Source organism: Natrix helvetica, assembly GCF_964273705.1.
Source record: "Natrix helvetica genome assembly, chromosome: 3".
Lineage (NCBI taxonomy): Eukaryota > Metazoa > Chordata > Lepidosauria > Squamata > Natricidae > Natrix > Natrix helvetica.
In genome coordinates, this window is record NC_138549.1 from 36,391,521 (window position 1) to 36,413,973 (window position 22,453).

General features: G+C 38.6%; 1 protein-coding gene across 1 annotated transcript in view; it reads left to right on the top strand.

The window, feature by feature from the left end:
• Positions 1 to 14,111: 14,111 nt before the first annotated feature.
• The window catches only part of AFF3 (ALF transcription elongation factor 3), a 192,892-nt gene continuing 184,550 nt past the window's right edge, over positions 14,112 to 22,453 (top strand). Inside the window, exons 1-2 of the mRNA XM_081946775.1 lie at positions 14,112 to 14,343; positions 16,830 to 17,624. Of these exons, the coding sequence (XP_081802901.1) occupies positions 14,245 to 14,343; positions 16,830 to 17,624 (894 nt within the window). The 5' untranslated portion in view covers positions 14,112 to 14,244. The remainder of the gene's footprint in view (positions 14,344 to 16,829; positions 17,625 to 22,453) is intronic.

A 22,453-nucleotide genomic window follows, 5' to 3' on the forward strand; every position in this document is an offset into this window, starting at 1 on the left:
CATGGCTAAGGGAATGGATAATGCTGAGAAATAAAAGATTACTCAAATTGGAAGGCCATGACCTCCAAGCAGGCTGGCATGCCTTCCTCTGGTATGAAAAAGGATCTGCACGCAAATATTTTAGTAGACATTACATCAGACAATCTCTGTTAATAATATGGAACAAAATTAAACATGACCACTATACCAAAATACCTATTTGGCTATCTACGATGGAAGCATACATACACCCAAATTTAATCAACATGGAAAATATAGTTACATATAGAGTTATTGAACAGGCAGGGGGAGATCAAAACCAGATCAGAATTGACATCACAAGGAGTACAAGTAGAATGGTGGTCTTATTTACAGATACAATCAAGGTATGCACAGGATAGGAAGAACGAAGGTATTGCCAAAGACTACACAACATTAGATAAACTGTTGATACAGACAGAAAACAGACTGATCAAAGTGCTGTATAGATTCTTGTTGGAATATAAACTAGAGGAAGAACATGTCAAAGAAACCATGGTCGCCTGGGCAAAAAATTTCGGTTACAATGTGGAATTGGCTAAGTGGGAAAAACTTTGGATACTTAATCAGAAACTAACATTGGCTACAGCGTATAAAGAAAATCTTTATAAGATGTTCTACAGATGGCATCTCCCTCCAGCACGGCTTTCCAAAATGTTCAAAAATTTGGCCCCAAATTGTTGGAAGTGTAAAAAAACACCAGGCACTTTCTATCATATGTGGTGGACGTGCAATGAGGCAAAAAAATATTGGAAAATGATCCAATCATGGTTAGAACAAATGGTGGGAGAACAAATTATGTTTAAACCAGAAACCTTTCTCCTAGGCATAATACCGGAGGGGTTTAAGAAAGATACACTCTATCTAATTATACATATACTGACTGCAGTGCGCATAACCTATGCACAGCATTGGAAAAAAGAAAATACACCATCAGAGCTTGATATAATCAGAAAAGTGTTGGCCTGTGCAGAAGCAGATAGGCTCACTTTGGAACTTAAAAATAAAGGGGAATCAGAATATTTTGAGTTATGGAATAGATTTTATGATTGGTATAAGACAAGATGACAAGACTGGAACAAATGTATATATTGTGATTGAACAGAAGGACAGACAATGTACTAAGTAGATTAATTGTTAATGGTTGAAACTAGCTGTACATAATGTGAATGTATGATCACTCCAACTCCGCAGTATCGCATTGTTTTAAATGTAAAAACAATAAATATATATATATATATAAAAGAAATTGAACAAATAACTAAATACAAATTTAATAAGTTATTACTTTTATTATTACTCTAACTTAAAATAAGTAGGAACATGGTTTTTAGGCAGAAGTTCCTTTACGTTTTTAATTAGAAAGAGTCAAATAACTGGAAATCAAAATCTCTGAGATCATGGTAATCAATATACTAATTAATATGTAAGTTAAATGAGATCATCTTATTCTTGCATGAAATCAACATTTGTTCTAAGACGCGCAAAATATATCTCAGTGTATATTCTACAGAATAGTGTATATTTTAAATGTATCATCATTATACTATTTATGAGTGTTTAGCTTCTACAGATTTTTAAAATGCTAGTAGCAATCTTTTTATGTCTTTGAAATATTTGCCCAAAATTAATATTGAAAGTAAAAATAAAGTTAAATTTTTTGAACAAGAATATAGACAAGAGTTAAAGCACATTGTTTGGGCCTTATATGAAGTGTTCTGATAGTGTCCCAATTATTCTGGAAGTGTACCAAACTCAGATATATTCTGTCTTCAACCATATTCTGTTTCAAGGTTGAAGTGTTTAAACATTTTGCACACCGTACAAGAAGTGTACAAGAGCAATCCAGTGGCTTTTTGAAAGCAATTCACACTTGGTATTACATGCGATAAATGTTTCTTGCTAACTGAATCAAACAACATGCTTCTGTACAACTTCAGATTATAAAACAAGTGCATAAAATGCTGTTTAATTAAAGATGCCTTCTAATTAATAATTGTTTTTCTGTTAACTTTTCAGTGGCAGTATTCTTGCCATTATTAACCTAATAATGGGAATTGTAATAATAGAAGTAAATTAATGTGGTGGGGAAACATTTACAGAGTAACATTTAAATTAAATATGACATTAACAAGCCTAATGTTTAAATGCTGTATAATTAACATTTGTTCAGCTCCTGACAAATTACAATAATATAATTTTAGTGGCTTTATTTATGGTTGAAGATATTCTTTGATAAACATTAAATGAACCATGCTTTCTTTTATTTCTTTATGGTATGCTATATATGCTCTGTATTAATGAAGAGGAAACCCATTCACTTTTTCAAGTAGTAAGCCATGATTGTTAAAAGATTAGGTAATATAAGAATGCTTTATGTGTAGCAAGTACAAATATAATCATATCTACAGTGCAATAGAATATTGGAATCCCTAGTGTTCCTTCTCTCAAGACATCCATAGCTTCACTAAATTCTTTGGATTGGTATTTGCATTTGAAAATAAATATTGCTGATTTTTTTTCTTTTTGTGAGAGCATTTAATGGGAGATTGAAAACAAAGGTTCCAAAGCAATGTAAATATAACTAAAACAATAAGAAAGAGCTTACTAAGTTTATTATGTGACCATGGATATTAAATGCTGCATGTTATAGTTGTATTAAAATGATGGATTTCATGGTTGAAGCAGAATCGTAAGTCTCATGAGGGCCTAAGACCGTGATGGCGAACCTATGGCATGCGGGCACACCAGCCATTGCCCCAGCCCAGCTCCACCGCGCATGTGCACACACCTCCCACTGGTCAGCTGGTCTTAGGGTCTCTGCCGCACATGTGCGGGGGCAGGGGGCATGTGGGGAGGTGTGCACATATACAGGGGTGGGGCGTATACATGGGACACTCGCATTGCATTTTGGGGGCTCTCGCAGTGCCCCATCCCCATGTTGGCTTCCAGGTTGGTGCAGGAAGCCTTCCAGGCCCAAAACGGGGTGCGGTATTGCACCAACCGCATGCATTGCATTATGGGTGTGGATGCGCATTGACAAAAAGGTTAGCCATCACTGCTCTAGGACCATATTAAGCCTTAATCCTTTGCATTCACCAGCTATACAAACACCTCTACTGTTATATTAAGAATCTAATTCCTGTTCAAGAAAGTGTCTCTCAGGAGATCTTGCTGAGACTTTTTAGAGCTGCCAACATAAGTCTGTCTTATTTTGTGAAATGTACATACTTTTGTTCAATTGCAAAGTAGGCGTCTAAACCCTCTTGAAGCTGTAAGGCATCTATAGCCTTTTGAGGGTAGACTACTTTCTGGGGTTGCTATAATCTAAGTACACATAGTCCTATACTAACAACCAATAATTTTGTTACTAAGTGAGACAATAAAGTCAGTTTTGCTCCATTTTGTAACCTTCCTTGCCAGTTGTTAAATGAATCATTGCAGTTTTTAAGTTAGTAAAATGCTTGTAAATTGAATCTGGCTTCCCCATTGACTTTACTGATCAGAACGTTGCAAAAGGTGATCATGTGACCCTGGGACACTGCAGCCGTTATAAAAATGAGCTAGTTGCCAAGCATCTGGATTTTGATCACATGACCATTGGGATGCTACAATGATTGTGTGAGAAATGGTCATAAGTCACTTTTTTCAGTGCTGTGATAACTTTGGTCACTAATGGAAGGTTGTAAGTCAAGGACTACCTATTGTACTTCTGTAAGGAGCTGATCTAAAGAAGACTTTGACTGCAATGGCAATCAATGAAAGTGAAAGATATTTATGTATGTCTTTCATAATATTCATTTTATTCATTTGCAATATTTATATGTGCCCAATAACAAATTCTCATATTCTCTCCCTCTCCCCCCTCCCCCTCCTCTCAAAAGAAAAAATAGGTTTTGGGGTTTTTTTGAACTCTCTCTAAATCAGTTCTACAAACAAAACAAATTTGAAAAAAACTAATATCTAAATATTTGTACATCTTCATCTAAGACTATTAACTGTTGAAAAATTAAATTCCTAAGTAGCTATTGAATGTAAGTGCACTTAATTGGAAACGACATTGAAATGGCATTTCAAACTCATACTCAATACGTGTTTTGCTTTCAAGCACTTATGCGTAGTCCAAAATACAGTAAATCATGCAAAATGTATGCCACAATTCTATTTAAGCCAAGTGAAACATAATATGACATAGCACATACATCATTTCTTGATTAAATTTGATGAACTTCAAGTCATTACCAGTAAATTGGAAATGCTACTTGGTTAATGTAATCCAAATAGACAGCTTTCGTGAATCATAGGTTTTATGGCTGCTGGTACTTGACACTGAATGAAATGCCATATTTTCTTGTCCCTTGGAAATAAAATACACCGCCCTGCTATTTAGGCATCCTTTGCTTTATATAGGACAGTTCTGTATTTTCTTCTTTTATGAAAGTTTATTTGAGAAATAAATGAATTGAATCACACTAGTAACAGGAGAGTACCTCTATATTTTTACTTTTTAGAAAAAGTTTTTAAAAAGTTCTGAACAGTTTAGATAACCAAATTCAAACATTTATGATCAGGTTAGATCTGTTAATTTCCTTATAAACTTATTAAACAAGGCAATATTATATTACTTAGTGTAATTTTGATTGTAGCAGCAGAGAAATATGTTAAATAAATATTACATTCTCCCTGGACTAGGTACTTATAACTGGGAAAAAGAATTGCATAGATTTATTTTATAAAATTAACAGATCAGATATACTTACAAGTACTAACCTAGTTGAAGTGTTACATTAAGGTATAATTTGTATTACATTAAGGTATCATTAATGAATAGGCCACAGGTAGCTGAGTTTATGCAACATGCTAAGCCATAAAATATTTGGTTTTTTAAATCATTTATAAGCTATACAAAATATGTTTTATAAAATATGGCTTAAAATGCAGTAATGAAGCTAATTTCATTAGTGTTAAGCCATAATATGTAAATGGTAGCTTGTTGTACTATTTGAATCCAGTCTCTGTGTATGTCAGTGTACGTTGGAGATGATTTAGTAAAATTCCTTGAGTTTTCGTGAAACAATTTTCTTCTCATCCAATTTTGCTTCCATCTCTACGTAAGTTATTGTTACTGGAAGACAGTAACTGCATTGATATTTATATGACTGAAAGAGTGAGTAGTAGTCATAAAACCCATGAAGAGAGAAGAATCTCTTTTTATAATATAATTTTATTAATTTATTTGTTATTAGTGTATAAAATACAAATGAAAAAGAGAATAGTGGAAAAATGGGGAAAGGGAAAGAGAGAAATGTAGAATGAAAGAAAAAAGGCATTAACTTTGGACTCTTTTCAATGCAGCTGAATGAACTTAATAACGTTACAGCCTCAATTTTTTGGGATTATGAAAAATTATGAGTTTTGGATAATGAAACATCTGAAACAAAACAACCAAGCTCAAAGAGCACCAAGGACCCCTCACAAAATCCTGAAGCACTTTTCAGATAGATAGACAGATACAAATCAGATGTATTCTTGATTAAAGCAGTTAATTTGGTCACCTCCACTAGTTCCATCAGTTTTCCCAACCATTCTTCCATTGTGGGGATTAGTATATCTCTCTATTTTCATGCATAAACCATTCTCACTGCTATAAACATGTAAAACACCGTTCAGATACAGAAGATTCTTCAAATGAATATGCAAATTAAACCAGAGACATTTCTTCTAGGTTTAATAGACAAAGAACTTGGGGGGAAAAAGTGCGGAGTGAAGAATCAATTAATCTAGCTTTAAAATTGCTTAGTGCAAAAGTTTTAAAACTCATTGCAAAATGAAAAATGAAATTTTAACCAGGTATTTTGGTGAAGGAGAAGTAATTTATTGGATGTAAGATGAAAAGCTGTGAAAGTAAATATCACTCTCGTCTTAGACACATGTCACTGATTGATGTTTTCCCTGCACAGCTGCCTAGAGGTAAAGACTTTGAAATAGCATAGTAGGTATTTTGTGTATGGGAAAGAACACTTTGTTTCGTTGTTGCTTTTTTGATGCCAGGCTATATGTCTTTATTTTCAATCAAAGGAAAAACAGTAAATCAGAATAATTGCTTTACCCTGTGGCATTTCTGTTTGTAAAAGGAAGACAAAATAATGTAGAACCTTCAAATTAACTTTCATTTGAACTAGGTAAAAAGTCTAAAAAATTACTTGCATCCCAATATAGCATTTTATTAATCATGTCACCATTCTATGAAAAGCTGGTCTATTACTTTTATGTGCACTGCAGTATATGTTTTCATTTGGAAATATTTTTAACATTAATGAGTAAGTCATCACTCCCATAAAAATTTGTACAAGCTATTCAAACAAGAAGTTTGTAAGAAGAAATTGTTTCTCCATAGTGAGGGGAGGAGTATCCAGGATGGGTTGACCTTGTCCTCTCATTGATTGGGCTGAGTCAGATAAGCTCTTTGGGCCACGCCCTGGTCACCAGGTACCACCCAGTTATCGACTCAGTCCCTCAACGGGTGGCCGTGATCATCCCAAGCTCCTGGAAAATTTTAAAGAAAGGATTGAACTCACTGTTAACTTCATTGCATTTGCTGCCTGCCTGCCTGAGTGAGTGACTGGCTCTTGGCTGATCCCCTGGCCGGGAAGAGAGAGAGAGAGAGCACGCGCAGCAAGCCCTTCAGGGCAATACGCAGCCCAGGTCATAGAGAGAGACCTAGGGCACTAATTGAGACTGCGGGTGAGGGGACGCTCCCCTGGAAGCCCCGGGAAGGCAGTCACGTCGGAGAGGCTTAGCCGGCACTGGAGCGATCCGCCGCTCTCCCCAGGGGGTCTAGTGGCAAACCACAGCGTTTTTAAACACAGTGAAGCACCCGTGCCCGCCTGCAAGTGCCGGAGAGAGATAGTGGCCCGCAGGAGCTCACAAAGCTTGGAAGAGAGCGGAGGAAGCGATAGAGAGAGCTCTCCAGCGGCAGCGGAAGCCGCGCGGCATCCCTACAAGCACAAGCCACTTCCATGTATTCCCAGGGAGATGAACTTTTTGAATTTGGAGCCGGTGACCATTTTGGAACCACGTGATCCAATATGGCAGCACACAGCAGCACAGAGGATGCTGGCAAGACTCAAGCTTCCAGCCCAGCAGCCAGCAGCCCCACCGGAGGAGCAGCTAACCAGGTCAGAGACTGCTACAGAGGCTGCTAAGGGAGGAGGAGGAGGCAAGGCAAAGGCAAAGAAAAAGCACATCTCCTCCAAGGGGGCCAAAGAGGTAGGCTGCAGCTCCAAGCCCCCAAAGCCTGGCTCCAAATACGAAAGGCGGAGGCATCGAGCCTTGGAGCGCATTTGCCACAAGGCCAGCAGCAAGAGGGCTACCCCTGACCAGGAACCTTGGGAAGGATTTCCAAGGATTCTTTCTCCTGGCAGGACTGCAGATGGGAACCCCACCCCCACAGGTGAGGATTCCTTTTGATACTTTGGGCATCTGGGGGGCTGCACAAGGATGGCACTCACCCCCATGCCCCACAGTAGCGGGACCCTTGCCACAGCCCTTCCCGTCTACACCTGCTAGCACGGGCTGGAATGTCACCCACATCGGGGATGCCCAACTTCCAGGATATGATGGTGCGGGCCTTCCAGCAGTGCATGGCAGCAGCCTTTCAGCAGCCACAGATGCAGCCCCAGGCAGCTCCTGTGCCTAGGGTCTCGAAAGGGCCAGAGACTCAGGAGGAAGATTTTCCAGAATCACCTGCCTCCTCCCAGGGGGACAGTGATTCGGATTCCGAAGAGGGTGAAATTAGAGAGGATAAGACTCTCTGAGGATGAAGGCATGCCTCCTCCCAAACCTACCTTCTCCGCATTGTTCCAGCCCTCTTTGTACACATCCCTTCTCTTCAAGGCCAAGACATCTGCCAAGCTTGGCAACAGGCCAACAGAAGCCCCAGTACAACCCCAAGGGTTTTCAGTAGAAAACATTTTCGAGGAGCAGGCCATCGAGGCAGACACGGTGCCCACACCCAAGGCTTTCCTAGACATGATCAAGCGGCAATGGGTCTCTCCCATGGCAGGCCCCATGCCCACTTCCACGGACAAGACCTTCTTCAACGTGGACAGGGACATGGCCCAGGTTCTTTTGCAACCCACCATTGACCCTGCATATGCCTACTAACATGCCAGGGGAACCAGAGGATGCCCTGAAGGTGGAAGACAAAAAAGTTGACCTCACCTTACAGAGGATGCATCAAGCAGCGGCCTGGGCAGTGAGAGCAGCCACCACCGCCTCCTTCTTCAGCCGGTCTTCTCTGCTGTGGCCACAAGACCTGCAGCAGCGAATTCCCATTTCGGATGGCAGGGCCCACCAAGACATCAACAAGCTGGTGGCGCCAACCAATTCTCCTCAGATGCTACCTTAGCTGCAGCCAGGTTTGCCTCCAGAGCGATCGCATCATCTGTGGCATCTCGTAGGCTGCTTTGGCTGAAGCAGTGGCAAGCGGAAGTACGCCACAAATGGCACCTGTCATTGGCCCCCTTCACGGGAGAATCCCTCTTTGGAGCAGCCCTCGACCCATTCCTGGTAGAGAACAAGGACAAGCGGAAGGTGCTCCCCACCGTTCACAAGAAGTCCAACTTCAGGGCGATGCCATACCCTAGATGCCCCAACTCCCAGGGGCAGGATTTCGGGTCCTCCTTCTGGGGCCAGGATTCTTTCAGGGGGTTGGAGTTTGGGTACTCGGGCCCCAGGCAGTACCAGGGAGGTTTTTCATCCAGGCAGAGATACCCAGATAGACAGCAGAAGGGCAGGCAGCAGAAGAGGCCCTTTTGAGGGGACATAGGAGGTGGCGGCGGGCACTCCTTCTGCAAGAATTAGACCTAGACCTAGCTCACCTCCCATTGGGGGGCGCTTGGTGTACTTCACCGACCGCTGGAACTTAACCTCCTCCGACAAGTGGGTGCAGAACACCATTCGGTATGGTCTCTCACTTGAGTTCCTCTACAACCCCCTGAGTTCCTTTCGGAGCTGACCTGTCAAGCAACCCGACCTGGAGGTTGCTGATGCAGGAGGCCATCCAACACCTGTTGGACATCAGGGCCATCCAGCCAGTGCCTCTAGAGAAGCAAGGCCAGGGGTATTACTCTATTCTCTTTGTAATTCCAGCTGGAGAGTGATTCTTGACTTGAAATGCCTGAACTGTTTCATCCGCTATCGGAGGTTTAAGATGCATTCACTGCATTCCATCCTGGAAGGGATTAGGCAGGGAGATTTTATCACCTCCATAGACCTCACAGAGGCCCACCTGCATATACATATAGCCCCAGAACACCATAAACATCTCAGGTTCTGCTACCTAGGGCACCACTTCCAGTATTGAGCCCTGCCTTTCGGGTTGTCATCCACCCTTCGAGTTTTCACAAAGGTAATTGCGGCATTGGCAGGCTCACCTGAGGCAGATTCCTGTTTGAATTCAATGTTATTTAGATGACCTGCTGTTGCAGTCATCCTCCTTCAAGGGTGCGCTACGGGATCTAGACACTACTATGGCAGTCCTGAGAGACCATGGGTTTTCGGTAAACCTGGCCAAAAGCCACCTTCACTCCTCCGCTAGACTGGCCCATCTAGGAGCCCTGATAGATACAGAGGCAGGTACGGTTTCTCTGTCATCAGAAAGACTGCTCTCTCTTAGGCAGCTAGGCACTCAGGTAGCCAGGGGGCGTAGGGTATCCTTAGCCACATTGTCCAAGCTGCTTAGCACCATGGTGTCTGCCATTGGCATTGTCCCTTGGACTCGGTTCCACACCAGAGACCTCCAATGGTTCCTTTTGCCTTTCCAGTGAAGGCGCACGAGCTGCTCCCAGACCAAGGTTCTTCTTCCCACAGAAGTATCCCGCTCACTGACTTGGTGGACATCCCCGGCAATCTCCAAGGGTGAGATCTGCAGAATGCCAGACAGGGTGATGGTAACATGGACGCAAGCCTGTTCGGATGGGGCGCCCATCTGCAGGCTCAGATGGTGCAAGGACAATGGAATCAGGCGGAACTGACTCACAACATAAACTGGTTCGAGCTCAGGGCGGTCGGCATAGATGATAGATAGATAGATAGATAGATAGATAGATAGATAGATAGATAGATAGATAGATAGATATGTAGATAGGCATAGGCACAACAAAATAAACATTTAAACATTAATGCATAGGAGTATAAGCCACTCAAAGTCATATATGTTTGTAAGTTTTAGTAATTAAAATAAACTCTGTGAGAAAAACAAATGTATGTAACAGAAATTATTAAGACAATATAAATGCTTTTAGGAACTTGAGTGAAGATTTTGACAGTGGTATATAACTGGCTTATGCAGCTGTTTTTCCACAGATGGCAAAAGCCTTAGGAGAGCTCTGAAGGTCCTTGTGTTATGCCACAAGGACTAGTATTTTATTATAAACTATATAAAAATAATGTTTTTACATAGTTAAAGTTAAGTGCAGGGACACTGAGACAGTTGTAAATGCAAGGACCAGTTACTGGGTCAATATTAAAGGTTGTGGGGGAAATGACATTGCCATAGGTCTATACTACAGGCCACCCAACCAAGCAGAGGAAGTAGATGAACTTTTTGCTAGTCAGCTAACTGAGGTATGTAGGAAGCACACCACAATAGTAATGGGAGATTTTAATTACCCTGACATCAACTGGGAAACAAACTCTGCACAAGTGGAAGATCCAATAGGTTCCTAAAAAAACCTAGCAGACAACTTTGTTTTCCAAAAAGTAGAGAAGGGAACAAGGGGATCAGCCATATTGGACTTAATTCTCACTAACAGAGAGGAAATGATAGAAGGTGTTGAAGCCATAGGAACCCTGGGGGCAAGTGACTATGCAATATTGGAATTCAACATTATCCAAACACAAGTAGTAGAACAAAGTCAAACTAGAGTCTTGGACTTTAAGAAAGCTAATTTCAATAAACTTAGAGAGAGCTTGGGAAAAATCCCATGGATGAGAATCCTCAAGGGGAAAACAACTCAAGAAGCTTGGGAAATTTTGAAAAATGAGATTACAAAAGCCCAGTCTAGCACAATACCAATGAAGAAGAAAAATAACAGCTCCCAAAAGAAACCAGCATGGCTGCATAAAGAACTATCTGACAAACTGAAAGACAAAAAAGGTAAGTATAAAAAGTGGAAAGAGGGGGACATAACTAAGGCAGAATATCAGCAAATAGCCCGAGCATGTAAAGATGAAGTGAGGAAAGCTAAGGCTCACAATGAAGAAAGGCTTGCCACAAAAGTAAAAATTAACAAAAAAAGCTTCTTTCAACATGTTAAAAACAAGAAAAAAGTTAAGGAAACAATTGGTCCATTGCTAGGAGAAAGTGGCAAGAAGGTGACAAGCAACAGGGAGAAAGCAGAACTATTTAACTCATGTTTTGCATCTGTCTTTACACAAAGGGATAAAACAGTCCAACCTATCAAAAGCAGCACCACAAAAATCAGATTAGGAACACAAATTGAAATAGGGAAGAAAATGGTAAGTGAGCACCTGTCTACCCTAGACGAGTTCAAATCACCAGGACCGGATGGATTACACCCCAGGGTTCTGAAGGAACTAGCAGACGAGATATCAGAACCACTGAATTATATCTTTCAGAGATCCTGGAACACCAGGGAACTACCAGACGACTGGAAAAGAGCTGATGTGGTTCCCATCTTCAAAAAGGGGAAAAAATAGATCCAGAAAACCACAGACCTATCAGCCTGACCTCGATACCAGGAAAGATTCTGGAAAAAATAATCAAGCAACGAATTTGCGAACACCTAGAAGCAAACAAAGTAATAGCCAAAAGCCAACATGGATTTGTCAAAAACAGATCATGCCAGACTAATCTTATTGCATTCTTTGATAATGTGACAAAATTAGTGGACCAGAGGAATGCCGTCGATATAGTTTACTTGGACTTCAGTAAGGCTTTTGATAAGGTAGACCATAACCTACTACTAGATAAAGTAGAAGAATGTGGGTTAGACAGCATCACCACCAGATGGATTCGTAACTGGCTGACCAACCGCACTCAATGTGTAGTCCTCAATGGAACTGCATCTACATGGAGGGAAGTATGCAGTGGAGTACCCCAAGGCTCTGTTTTAGGCCCAGTACTGTTCAACATCTTCATCAATTATTTGGATGAGGGAATAAATGGGGAACTAATCAAATTTGCAGATGACACCAAGCTGGCAGGAATAGCCAACACTCCAGAAGATAGGCTTAAGATACAGAAGGATCTTGACAAACTTGAACATTGGGCACTATCTAATAAAATGAAATTCAATGGTGAAAAGAGTAAGGTTCTACATTTAGGCAACAAAAACAGAATGCACAGGTACAGTATAGATGATACCTTGCTCAGTAGTAGTAACTGTGAAAGGGATCTTGGAGTCCTAGTGGACAACCATTTAATATGAGCCAGCAGTGTGCAGCAGCTGCCAAAAAAGCCAACACAGTTCTAGGCTCCATCAACAGAGGGATAGAATCAAGAACACGTGAAGTTTTAATACCACTTTATAATGCCTTGGTAAGGCCACACTTGGAATACTGCATTCAGTTCTGGTCGCCACGATGTAAAAAAGATGTGGAGACTCTAGAAAGAGTGCAGAGAAGAGCAACAAAGATGATTAGGGGACTGGAGACTAAGACATATGGAGAACGGTTGCAGGAACTGGGTATGTCTAGCTTAAGAGAAAGAAGGACTAGGGGAGACATGATAGCAGTATTCCAATATTTCAGGGGTTGCCACAAAGAAGAGGGAGTCAAACTGTTCTCCAATGCACCTGAGGGTAGAACAAGAAGCAATGGGTGGAAACTGATCAAGGAGAGAAGCAACTTAGAACTGAGGAGAAATTTCCTGACAGTTAGAACAATTAATCAGTGGAACAGCTTGCCTCCAGAAGTTGTGAATGCCCCAACACTGGAAGTCTTTAAGAAGATGTTGGATAGCTATTTGTCTGAAACGGTATAGGGTTTTCTGCCTAGGCAGGGGGTTGGACTAGAAGACCTCCAAGGTCCCTTCCAACTCTACTATTGTATTATTGTACTTTTTCAATGTTGTTATAACTTCACATGGTTGCTAAACAGCACAGTATTGAGTGAAGACAACCTGTATAGCAGATAGCGCTGTGAAGGATCAGAGTTTATTTGATGATAGTATAGCTACTGCTATTGTAGACCAATAGTATTGCTGCAAACATATGTATTGTTTTGGAGCAATTCTGACTTAGATGGAGTAAGTATAAAATGTAGTAAGGTTGAAGAGGAAGGATTGCAACAGGAATTCAATCAAAGTTCCAGGATGCATTAAAAAATAGAGAAATGTTTAGTGAAATTAATCAACTTGTTTTAAACTTTGCTGAGCTTTTATCAGAGCTTTTAGTGCTCTCCATTTAGCAGTTCTAGCGGAAGGGTTTACTAATACTACAACCTTGCAGAATTAGGCCCTTGTGAATTTGGGAAGGTGGGGCCAATTGAAAACATGTTTTTAACAGATAAATTAACAGTGATCTCCAGTTGAGCCTATTGCAGGCCCTACTAATAAAGATGCCCAGCCACATTCATGATTTTATTTTATCACCTTTTTATAGACAAAAACCTGAAGATGAGATACAGAATTATCAGGCACTGCTTTCTAGTTTCAACAGTTTGCCGCCTTATGTAAACTTTGGGAGGTAGGACCAGACGTGGTATTCAGCAGGTCTGATCAGTTCTGGAGAACTGGTAGCGGAAATATTGAGTAATTCGGAGAACCAGTAAAAACCACCTCTGACTGGCCCTGCCCCCATTTATTCTCTGCCTCCCAAGTCCCAGCTGATCGGGTGGGAATTTTGCAGTAACATTCCCCTGGAGTGGGGAGGGAATGGAGATTTTACAGTATCCTTCCCCTGCCATGCCCACCAAGCCACACCACGCCCACCAAGCCATGACCACAGAACCGGTAGTAAAAAAAATTTGAATCCCGCCCCTGGATAGGACTAATGCATATGTAGGTATAACTAGTTTAAGACAATAATAAGCTTTCCTTCCTTCCTTATTATGTTAAATTCCTTGACCAAACTGGCATTTTTTTGATGAATCATCTTGCCAATTTTATCATTTTGGGGGTCTTCTGCACCTAAATACTGCCACGAAATTTGATTATTTTTTGTTCTTTTTTGGTGCAGTGTCTATGATCTTGACAGAAATATGCTACGAAGAAAAGAATGGGAAAGGAGAAATCAGGAGACCCAGCATGAAGACAGCATATTTAATACCAGTTATTCTCTCTTCAGTGAACCATACAAGGTATGTATTGTATACTTTATCCTTCCCATCTGTTAGATCGACTTGTTTATGGAATAGTGAAAGAGATTAGGTAGAACTTTTATAAGGCAAAGTACTTTAATATTTGCAGATTTTTGTTCATTGTGCCTTCCAAGTTACATTGATTCATTTTCTCAACAGTTCCAAATGTTACGTAGTTTTTTGCAGCCTAAAATCATTTCAACTCCTTTTGCCTAGGTAAAGGTTCCTAAATATTTCTATCCAGATCATCTTCATTGTCTCCTGCATCAGTCCTTGAATGGATTAAGATTGACAGTATATCACTGATCTCATGGATTATTTTTTTTAAAAAACTAATTAATTTGTTTTATGTTGCCATCCATCTCACAAAGCTACTTGTGAGAATGACTGCTTTCTTAATTTTTTTGAACAATGCAAGTTAAATTAAATAATTTAATCCAGTAAAGCCAAGTATAGATAAGTATAGTTTCACATAATGAACCGACTTCATAAATCATGCATTTATGTTGATGGTCGGTTAAATTTAGGTGCTTGTTATTTGGAATAGAAGAACATTAGGGCAGCATTATATTCAGTCACAGGTTCTCAACTTATGACCATACTTGAGACCAGAATTTAAACAAATTAAATTGTTGAATGTTAAACAAATCAATCTTCATCAATTGACTTTGCTTGTCAGAAACTAACTGGAAAGATCATAAACTACAATAAGACACTGCAATCATTGTAAATGTGAGCTATTTACTAAGCATCCAAATTGTAATCATATGCTCAATTGTTGCTACAATTAAAATTTTGAGGACAGATTATAAATCACTTTTTCTGAGGCCATCATATCTTCAAACAATCATTAAATGAGTGGTCATAATTTGAGAACTACCTGTGCATTGAAAAAATAAGCTGTTTTAAAATGAGATTACGCTTGTATAGTGCCTAGTCAATATCTTTCATCCCTTTTTAAAGTAAACCTTTCAGATAAATTGACAAACTATGTAATTTCAATCTGGTCATACAGACGTAAATGTTAACCTGTTTTTCAGGAACCTAACATCATTCTTGTTTTCTGCAGGATTATGTTATCATCCACCAGAAATTTCCATTCAAGATAGGCTATTGATTTTTCATGTACTTTTTCATGGAATAATGAAATGTTTTCCTTAACCAAATAAGAGAAGCGTACCTTAGTCCCTGTACCTCTTTGAATCTGTATTTGCCCATGCCTTGGCCTCATCCCACAGTGCCAATTTATGCTATGAACACAACCCATATAGGTTTCTATATCACAACAGCAGAACCTACTTCTTAAGAGGTATTATACAGAGCTAATAGGTGGTTAAAGACAGTAAGCTTGTCAGCTGGAAAGTTGACAGCACAGGTTTGAGAACTGAGTGCTGTGCAACGGGATGACTTCCCGTTACTTGCCTCAGCTCCTGTCCACCTAGCAGTTTGAAAGCGTGCAAATGTGAGTAGATAAATAAATATCACTTCGGTGGGAAGGTAACAGGATTCCGTGCATCTTGGCGGATAGCATGCTGACCACATGACCACAGAAGTGTCTTTGGACAATGCTGGCTTCCTCAGCATTGAAACAGAGATGAGCACCACCCCGTAGAGTCAGATATGACTGGACAAGGGAAACCTTCGTCTTTACTTTTACCCAAAGAAAGAGCATCTTGTATTTAAATTATGATTAGAGAATTAATCTATAATTAGTCTATAAAATAGGCAGGTCAGTAAGTTTCACTATTTGTGTAATAAATAATTAACTACTTAAATACAAGTAATCCTCGAGTTACGACAGTTCATTTAGTGACTGTTTGAAGTTTTGCAATAACCCTCCCAAGTATTTATGACACAGTCCTGAAATTATGAATGTTGCAGCACCATGGCAGTCACTCATCCTTATGAATGACTGCAGAGGCATTCACTCTGCCTATCCCCCCCCCCCGTGCAATATATTCCTTTATTAATTTCTTGAATAATGAAGGATTACAAAGAAACATATTTACCTGAGCTAGGATTCCTTTGAACTGGAAAGTTACATTATGTTTTTACAACATATGTAATTAATCTGTATTGTGGGTTGTACAATACCTTAAAACATAAATTAAGTAAAACAGCTGTATTTTCAGAACATCTAAAAAGTAAAAATCACATAGCATATTAGAGACATTACAGATTTTACGTCTTTAACTAATCTGAATAACTATAGAATGTGACTGCTGTTGTTCTATAAAGTTTGAATTTATTTACAAATACATAAATACTATGAGTTTGTAGGGCGCAATTGATTTATCTGAGTTACTTAAGATCTGCTATATGTTCCCTATCTAGTGCTTACGAATAAATAGAATTATTAGATAGTCTCAAACAATAACATGCATTTTTAAAATTATCAATCCTACACTGCAAAATTACTGCACATTCATGATTATCAGTGATTTTATTTCTTGATCTTTTATTTATTTTGATTATTTCCTTTACAGACAAATAAGGGGGATGAACTGTCTAGTCGTATCCAGAATACACTGGGTAACTATGATGAAATGAAAGAATTGTTGACCGATCACTCCAATCAAAGCCATCTTGTTGGTGTTCCAAAAGCCTGTATGTCACAGGCATCTGTGAACAAAATGGAGGAGCAGTTTGCTGCTGAAACTATGACCCATACTCAGACTTCTGTTTGCAGTCCTCAGTCTTCTTTGCCAGTGATGCTTTCTGGACAGCTAAGCAAGAATGCAACAATAGGTTGGCAGAAATCTGGGCGTTGCTTAGATAATCAGCAGAGGGGGAAACATAGGCATGGATTGTCAGATTCACAGAGTAACGATTTCAAAATAGCTAACCAAAAGAACAGCTTGGAAAAGATTATGCATTATGTTCACACGCCTTCACCATCATCTTCATCCAGTGCTATTCAAGGTCCTATAGCATCCTTACTTGTAGAGAACATTCAAACACAACAGCAGTCAAAATTGAGCTGTGCCACAGAGACTGGAGTCCAGACTCAAGAAAGACCAGCTATGCATAGCAATGGACACTGTGTACAAAATTTTCATCCTGCACTTGCTTCAAAACCAAATATAATTCAGCAGAAACCAACAGCTTATGTGAGGCCAATGGATGGTCAAGATCAGGCTCCTGATAAATCTCCAAGACTAAAGGTGCCGGATGAAACCAGCATGATCTGCACCTCATACAGAGAGATGTCTTCTGTTAAAAATGAATCGGCTAGGACCAAGTCAAAAATGACAAAGTGTGACATTTCCAAGCAAGAAGAGGTAAGTTTAATTATGACACACCTTTCATAACAAACCAATAAAGAATCACTTTTCAAATATTTAGGGTAATATCCCATGTAGCTTTTTATTTTCAGGAAGAATGTTTTTAATTGCAGTTTCCAGTGTTTTATGACTCAAATTGTAAGTGGTAAACATACACTATAATTAATATTTTGATATAATAAAAGTTGAATGTATTGCTTAGTAATGAGATGACTTCATTCAATATGTGTGTTCTTAATGGTTTATGTATTTTATAAACTCTGCAGTTGTTCAACTATTCATATTTCTGTGAAAAGATGACTGATTTGACAACTCCTTTCAAGAGTTTCTGGTAAATGACTTTTAGTGAATAGATTTTTTTTTTCAAAATGGAACTACTGTATACAGAAGTAGCAAGGATTTACATTAGAAATGGGTAATATCTTCATATGTGAGGATTCCACTTGGCCTTGGAATAGATTGTTGAGAATTCACTCCTGAAAGAAGCAATTGGAAAGAGAAAAATATGAACTGAGCTAGGTAAAAATTAGGTTAAAAATCCATTTCTCCAAATGAATACTTTTAAATTGAATGAAATCACACAGCTGAAATGCATCATCAAATGTTATGACAATACTCAAGGAATTTCAAGGAGGCACAAAGTCAGGTTACTCTGCCAGACAACTATGATGAAAATAGTAAGCTAAAAATTATTTCCCGGTCTTTTTCAGAACCCAGATATTCAGACAGCTTTGTCAGAAGGAACTTTACATAGTAGGAATAGTATTAAGCTAAGACCTTTCCACTCATGGTGTGTGTGTGTGTGTGTGTGTGTGTGTGTGTACGAGCCCCACCCACCACCCAGGCTGTTACAACACAAAACAACAACGGACACACAGCCAGCACCAATTAGCACCAATCCACCAATCATGATACAACCACACAGCATATCAATCCACTTACTGAAACAAAGCCAGCACTCCACACACCCACCAAGATTTATAGAAAGACGGCACTCCGACCACGCATTAAGCCGAAAACACCAGCCTGAAGATGGTGAGTGAGACCTCACTGAAACATTGCCAAATCTTTTATTTTTTTATTTCTATAATTAAAGTTCTGTTGTTGCCAGGGAAAACACAATTTACAGTGGCAAACACAATCTGTGATTGCTCAAAACCCTTATTGATTCTAAGTTCATCTGCTAAGGCTTTAGCTGTAGTTTCCGGTTTCCTAGGTTTAAGCATGTTGAGTCAACATAATATTGCTTTAAATCTGATCTTAAATAGTAAGTCTTTTAAAAATGTAGTTATTTCTGCAGTGTTTTTTTCTCTGGTGGGACCGGTCTATCAGGGCAACCTGGTCTACCTAATTATGGTTGGTTTTCATCTTTCAGCCCCAATCCAGGGGCCTTTGCAGACAGTCACTTTATTTCTGTCAATAAAGCATAAATTTATTTCTACACTGTTTAAGTTCTCATATCTTTTATCTCAGGAACCTGATATGTCTTCAGTCCATGAAGTTGATTTCAATACAATGAATCACAGGAAATAGCATTTGAATACAAATCACAGGACATTACTTTTAAATTTGCAGGAAAGGTTGATTTCCTCTATAGATATATTCTGTATTTAATATTAATCAGCTTTAGAAGATTTTTGGTAGCTTGACATAGAATTAATCATAACAATTTCTAAAATTTAATGTGGTGAAATATCTTTATACATTAAACATAACAAGTATATTTCACTAAATTAATTTTTGAAATGTTCAGTCAGGATGTGATTTTTTAATCATTTTCATCAGTATTGATCAAAATGCATACTCAAATATCCTCCACTTTTCAAAAATTATCCTACTTCTCAGTATAAATTATAGTCTCTCAACTCAAGTGTTGCTGTTTCTCATGTAGAATTTTACTGTAAGCAGCTTACAAGATATATTATTAGAATGATGTACTGAATAGAAAAAAAAATAGGTCACAGAGAAAATCTGTTTTCTAGTATTGTTCTTTAAAATTATTTGCTATCAACACATTTATTCTCATTTATCTCCGACTTCTTATTTATACAGTGTTATAAATACAATAACAAGCCAAGATTCAAGGTTTGGAGTAAAAAAAAATCAGAATTGCACAAGAAATATGCATTGTCACAGGATATGTCAAAGATGACTTGGATAATGGAAGGTACTCAGATATCCTAAAGGAGTTGCATCTTTTCCCAGGATTGCATGTTCTTTGCAGCTGCAGTGCAGTCCAACCCCCCCAACCCCCACTTCTTGTACCTCTACATGTATCCGTCAGATAAATCCCAGAACACTTTTTTGCCTTCAAATAAGATGTTAAAATGTGCTTGTTAAGATGGGCGGCCATATAAATTGAAGAAACAAACAAGCAAACAAACAAACACTTAAATGGAAAGCAGTAATTTAAAGCTTAAAAAACTGCAGAGTATGCATTTAGAAATTGTAGCATATAAGGACACTTTTTGTGATTTTCCCCAACTTCCCCATCTTAATTTGGTATAAATTGTCATTTTTTAAAAAAATGACTAAAAACAAATTATATCATGTTTCACAAGAATATTATTTCGTGATAAGTCAGTTGGTACTTTTGGGGATTCTGAATAATTGTGTCAGGTTTAATTATATTATATTGGGACCATATGACTGACTATTTAAAGTGACTTGCTGAAAATAAAATTCTGATATCTGAGATATAGGAAAAAATAGGAGTAGATATAGGAGTAGTAATATAGGTTCGCAATGGAGAAGAATTTGACTTACATCATGCTGAATATATCCTTCTGGGATTGCTGCTATGTCATGAATTCTTTGTAGAATTCTACTTTAAAAATAGGAGATGAGATGTTCTGTTGGAAAAGATGGGCAGAGTAGTTGCTTTAAATCAATTATTTTGTAATGATTATTTTAGAGAATTTCACTGACTTTAGAGATAATTTTTAAAATCTAATATACAACAGTGGTGTGACGATATAACCAACTCAAGCACATATTTATAAGTCAATATGGAACCTGATCTCAAATAAACCTGGGATTCATTCATTTTTGATAGTCTATTTTTGAAATAAAATTTAATTTGTATCTGTATTAGAAATTTGATTGAAAATTGAAATTAGTGACATTTATGGAATAAAGTGTTAGAATAGCCATAAAGCAGCAGTGTCAAATCGCTTTCATTGAGGACCTTATCAAGGTTGTGTTTGACCTCGGGGGGCCACATGGCCATAGCCAGGGAGGGCGTGGCTGAGATGGGCATGGCTAGCTCGACATCACTCATGTTGGGGGCACCTGTGGTGGCTCAGGCATTGCTGGGCATTGTCTCCAGCAGAGGAAGGCGAGACGAGAGCGCCAAACCCTTCTCCTTTAGAGGAGCCTCGCTGTCCCTCTCAGACCAAATGCACGGCTCCCGAGCTGTTTTTGTTGGCAGAGGTGCCATGGGCCAGTCCTTCGCTGTTTTTAGGACGGCCCCATGGACCAGAACTAAGCACCCCATGGGCTGGATCCAGCCCAAGGGCCTTGAGTTTGACCCCCTGTCCTAAAGGTACATAAATGGATGCAGGACTTTAAAAATATTATTTCTTTGGATTTAAGATTCAAATTAATTCACCAAAATATTTTATTCCACGTTTATTGAGTGATTCAGAGAATGCAGCAAAAAAGAGAGAATGTAGATTTTCTTCGTATGTGAAATAAGGAATTCAAAGCTACATTAATATACATTAACTCATCTGATTTGGTCCAGTATTTTTATTGTTTGTTTTTTTGGAATAAGTAGATTTATGGGTAAATGTTTTCAAGGTAGAGATGTGAATTCTATTTTAAATTGTACTTCAAAATCATGGAATATGACAATTTTTAAGGAATTTTGGTTACATCAGTCATGAGGCATAGCCAAGATAATTATGCTGAGAGACTGAAAAAGTCTCTAAACTTCAAGAACTGTAGTAAAAAAAACCATGTAATATTCATTTTTTAAAAAACGCACTTCACTTCTGCTAATCCAAAAATGGTACAAAATGTTTCCCTTTGCTGAAGATTTCATAATAATTTACAAGAAAAGACAAATCCTTAGGTGTAATTCTGTGTACAGTTATTAAATGTATATAATATATTTAGATGATTTATGCCAATTTAATATGTTAATATTTAATTTTGATTTTGTTTTACTTGTCAATATAACTTAACAATTAATTATATTATCGGTTGAACAGCTATATATTATCTTCTTGAAATCTTTTGTTCATTGTTCTGTATTTCTTTTAAAAAATCCAATTAAAAATACTTCATGGCAATTGTAAAACTGATGGCAAAAAATAATTGAAGTACAAATATAATCAGTCATTTAGATTGTTCTAATTCAGATATATACACACACAGAGTCTGTGTGTGTGTGTGTGTGTGTGTGTGTGTGTGTGTGTGTGTGTGTGTATGTTTTTGAAGATTTTCACGGGTGTAGGTATGCTGGTCTTCTTGTATTCAGGTCTTTTCCCATGTAAGATTGAGATTGTCGTGGCAACGTTTCGGCGAGGTCTCACTCGCCATCTTCAGGCTGGTGTTTTCAATTTCATTTGATCACCCAGTAAGTAACCACATTTAACTAGATATTAAAAATAGTGATTCTGGCTTTTCGTTTTTTAACCTCCGTCATTTTTCTAATTGAGGGAGGAATCAGAACATTAGCTTGGTCCAGGGCCAGGGATTAAGGCACCAGGCTTAGAAAAAGGAAAACTAGATATATTCACTATCTTGAATTATTTACATAAATAATAAATATGGAATTAAAAAATATTTTAAAAAATCAGAAGTATACATGCTTGATTTAG